This window comes from Bidens hawaiensis, unplaced genomic scaffold, assembly GCF_021521415.1.
Source record: "Bidens hawaiensis isolate Kalapana, Puna unplaced genomic scaffold, B.hawaiensis_p1.1 tig00056716_1, whole genome shotgun sequence".
Taxonomy (NCBI): domain Eukaryota; kingdom Viridiplantae; phylum Streptophyta; class Magnoliopsida; order Asterales; family Asteraceae; genus Bidens; species Bidens hawaiensis.
Genome location: NW_027500208.1, coordinates 27,681 through 31,293, shown reverse-complemented (window position 1 = coordinate 31,293; position 3,613 = coordinate 27,681). Strand labels below are relative to the sequence as shown.

At 34.7% G+C, this 3,613-nt stretch overlaps 1 protein-coding gene across 1 annotated transcript; it reads right to left on the bottom strand.

The window, feature by feature from the left end:
- Nucleotides 1-963: 963 nt before the first annotated feature.
- On the bottom strand, nt 964-3,314 carry LOC143601553 (large ribosomal subunit protein uL13w-like). Its single transcript, XM_077078941.1, has 4 exons — nt 3,021-3,314; nt 1,823-1,939; nt 1,605-1,692; nt 964-1,122 (listed from the first exon to the last, which is right to left on the bottom strand). Exons 1-4 carry the CDS (start codon nt 3,290-3,292, stop codon nt 979-981), a joined length of 621 nt encoding a protein of 206 aa, XP_076935056.1. The 5' UTR covers nt 3,293-3,314; the 3' UTR covers nt 964-978.
- Between the last annotated feature and the right edge of the window lie 299 nt (nt 3,315-3,613).

The following is a 3,613-nucleotide window of genomic DNA, read 5'->3' as shown; positions in this document are numbered from 1 at the left end:
ATTATTAAATTGGAGTCATTTTCGACACTTGTCGCCACATCAATAAATGAGTGACTTATATTTTAGGGTGCTATAAGGGGATTTTCACACGTGGAAGGCTACCAACGGTCACTTTATATTCATCACCAGGCGACATGTTCTTGTCCCCCCCTATCGCCCCACTTATCACCGGGGGAGGGGGAGGGGCCGGTGTTACCGCTGATCGCCCAAATTCGCCACATGTCGTCCCACGACACCCTGTCGTAAGTTTATTTCAAACTAATAAGTTACTTGGCCTACTATTATTTAAACTATTAACTAAAAAAGCACCCTAAATAGATAATAATAACTAAGTGTTACATTGCAGCCAGGTTTTATACACCCGGTTTTAATATATGCTGGAGACCAAACCGTTCATTACCGTTTGAAAACTTTAGAACCGACCAAAGCTTAAAGCAAAAAAACAACCACAAAAACAAACCAATGACCGGTTCAAACGCTTTCATGATTTTAAACCAAAGTAAAAACCATGTCATTTGCCCATTAATACCAACTTTAACACAAAAAAACAAAGTAATTAATGTATTTAAAGTTTTCTATAAGAAACCATTAGCATTTTTACCAACTTCTAAACCATTGTTTGATCGGGTTATTTAAGCAAACGTTTCATTTCACCTCTAAAAAGTTTATTTCAAATCTAAATATTTATACAAACGCAAAGATGTGTTTGGTAGTTAATATTTTGGTTCAGTATTGTAAGTTGCAACATTCCCACACAAACATCCACAATAATAAACCAGACACCCAAATATTCTACAATTAGAATAATTGGCACAACTTCAATTGGAGTATTAAAAGATCACAAATCTTGAAACAACAAAAACGAAAATGACAAATCAACACAAATGTATTGCAAAACTTAAAATACAAAAAAAACTTAAGAGTTTTATGTCGCAATATAAAAACATAATTTCTAGCAAGAAACTAAATTTAAAACCTTTAATAGTTAACAGGTGCAAGAACTTCAAGTTGAGAACCAAGTTTTTCCTCTGCAGATTTCTCGGCCTTGGCCCTAAGCTTGTTAAGCTGCTTCTTTCTTTCGTAAACCACTTGTGCTTTCTCTTTCCTCTTCTTTTCAAGCTCCTACAAAGTATTAACAACAATATAGTGAAAACCAGTTACAAAATAATATTTAAAAATTGCATCATGGCTCTAACAGAGTGCTTTTGTACTTCCAATATAATATACATAAACTTTTTAACAGAGTGATATGTTGAAAAATTATCAATTGATAACATAAACTGAACTGAAAACAATAATCACAAAACAAACTTTTAAATTTCTAGGTTTGACAAGTCAATCTTGTTAGTAAATAAAGTAAATTGGCACAAACATTACATTAAAGTAAATTGGTATGCACCAACATTACATTAAGTAAAATTAGCTCAACATTAAAACCACATCTGATATTCACCAAAACAATGACAAAAGATTATCAAATCCATAAAAATATTTGATGATGAGTTTGATAACTAAAAACGAAAAGAAGCATGATGAGTTACGAATTATGCAGACATCTAAAACGGTACTTACTACATCAACCTCATTAATATATATATATATACCTGTATTGTCTCATAATGATTCCACCCAACTTCTGAAGAGAGGTGACCAAGCAAGCAGTACTTATGTCCAGCAGTTAACCTCAATACCCTAAAGTTGTATAAGCAAAAATCAATATCTTAACTCGGATAACAAAAGAATATAACAGATTTTATAGATTTAAAATGAGGTATAATTTCTAAAATAATATAATAACAATAAACTTAAAAAAGTAGCTTACTTGAGAGCATCAGGGATAACCATTCTCTTCTTCCTGTTGTAAGGAGTAGGGATACCTTCATAAACCTTCAACCTTGCAAGTGCAGCAGCTCCACGTTTGGTCTTGTGTGGAATCATTCTATAATCACAATAAACGATTAATAAAAAAATCTACACAAACCCTCAAATTAAAGTAAGCAACTAAAAAATATAGAATATAGCCTGATGTACATTAAGCAAACAGCTTAAATTTTTAAACTTTACAGCTTTGAACTACCAACAAAAGGAGCAACACAACAAGAAACCAAAGCCTGCTCAAAACAGCAAGCAAACCTTTTGTACTCCTACCGTAGATAAGTATTGTGTTATGATTCAAAAGCCTATTAAATTTACAAATGTCATCAAACTATAACTTTACCAAAAAAGTGAAAATATATTTTAAATAAATCAATGTTTATAGTATTTATTCGGGTAGCTCTCAGCATTCAATTCACTCAAATCATTACTTTCTAGCTCAACCTTCACAAAATCAACTAATTCGGTTAATAACTATGCATAATACAAAACCACCATACCACCTTAAAGGCTTAAACCAAAACCATAACCAAAATACCGATCATGTGCAATTACTAGGGGCGCACACGACCCAGGCCGCCCATGAGCTACTCGAGATCGGCTCGTGAAAAAGACCAATCAACCCAAGCTTAAACGAGCACAAGCCTGGGCCTAAAAATAAGCTTGTTTAATAAACGAGCCCAGGCCAAAGCTTCACTTATCGAGCTCAAGCCAGCTTCCGAAATTAAACAAGCCTGTCAATTAAATGATTTGAATAATTTATACACATACATATATAATAATTATTAATTAATGAATATTACGCAATATATAAAACTATAACTTAAATAAATATATAAAATTTAATTAATAAATAGCCCATGAGCCGAACTTGAAAAAACACTAATAATCCAAGCTGGAGCTTTAAAAATAGAGGCCAAAACGAGCCAAGCTCGAGCTCTGTGTAAGTTAAACGAATCAAAACTTGGCGCAATTGCATACGAGCAACATTAAGCTACTTACAAGCATGATTTCTAGCCCAAATTACAAAATTAAAGCAATGTAATTATCCACATAACAAACTACAACTACATGAGTAATCATACGTATAATTAACTACTTATTTCATTCAATAATAAATTATAACGCATAAAATGAACGTTTACCCTCGGATAGTCCGCCAGAGGATCTTGGAGGGAGCACGGAAATGAATGGGACCATGCGAGGGCTTAGTGTTCATCCTCTTACGGAGAAATCGAAGGTACTTCATCTTCTGACGAACAAGACCACCCGATAAACAGATCGCTTCTGTACGAACAACGGTGACTCGCTGCCCGTTGAGTAGCTCCTTGGCTAAGATGGATGATAATCGGCCGAGCATGTGGTGGCGGGCGTCAACCACCACCTCCTTCGCGCATACTCCCGATCCGTTTACCATTGTGCTAACCTAGGGTTTGATTTTGCTCTCCTGCAGCCGTCAGTATGCTTTGCAGAAGAGATTGTTGTATATGAAGGTATGGAGGTTATTAGGGTTTAGTTATGGGCCATGGTTGGATCTTGTTGTTTGAGTATTGTTAGGCCCAATTTGTATTCATTTGGGTGTTTGGGGACTCTTTTAAAGTCTGGAGTTCTGGACTAGAGGCCTAACAAGTTAATCGGTCCATCTCTAACCGGTTACTATCCGCCAGTTAGTAACCGATTTATATTATTGATTTCGAAACCGGTTACAAACCGATTAACTGAACTATTTAACTGATTT

What these genes read in the sequence shown, in the direction of transcription:
- LOC143601553 (XM_077078941.1), bottom strand. Translation starts at nt 3,292, where the DNA reads ATGGTAAACGGATCGGGAGTATGCGCGAAGGAGGTGGTGGTTGACGCC. An exon ending in CTCTGGCGGACTATCCGAGG is followed by an intron (nt 1,940 to 3,020) that starts GTAAACGTTCAT and finishes TTGTGATTATAG; the next exon opens with AATGATTCCACACAAGACCA. An exon ending in ATCATTATGAGACAATACAG is followed by an intron (nt 1,123 to 1,604) that starts GTATATATATAT and finishes AATACTTTGTAG; the next exon opens with GAGCTTGAAAAGAAGAGGAA.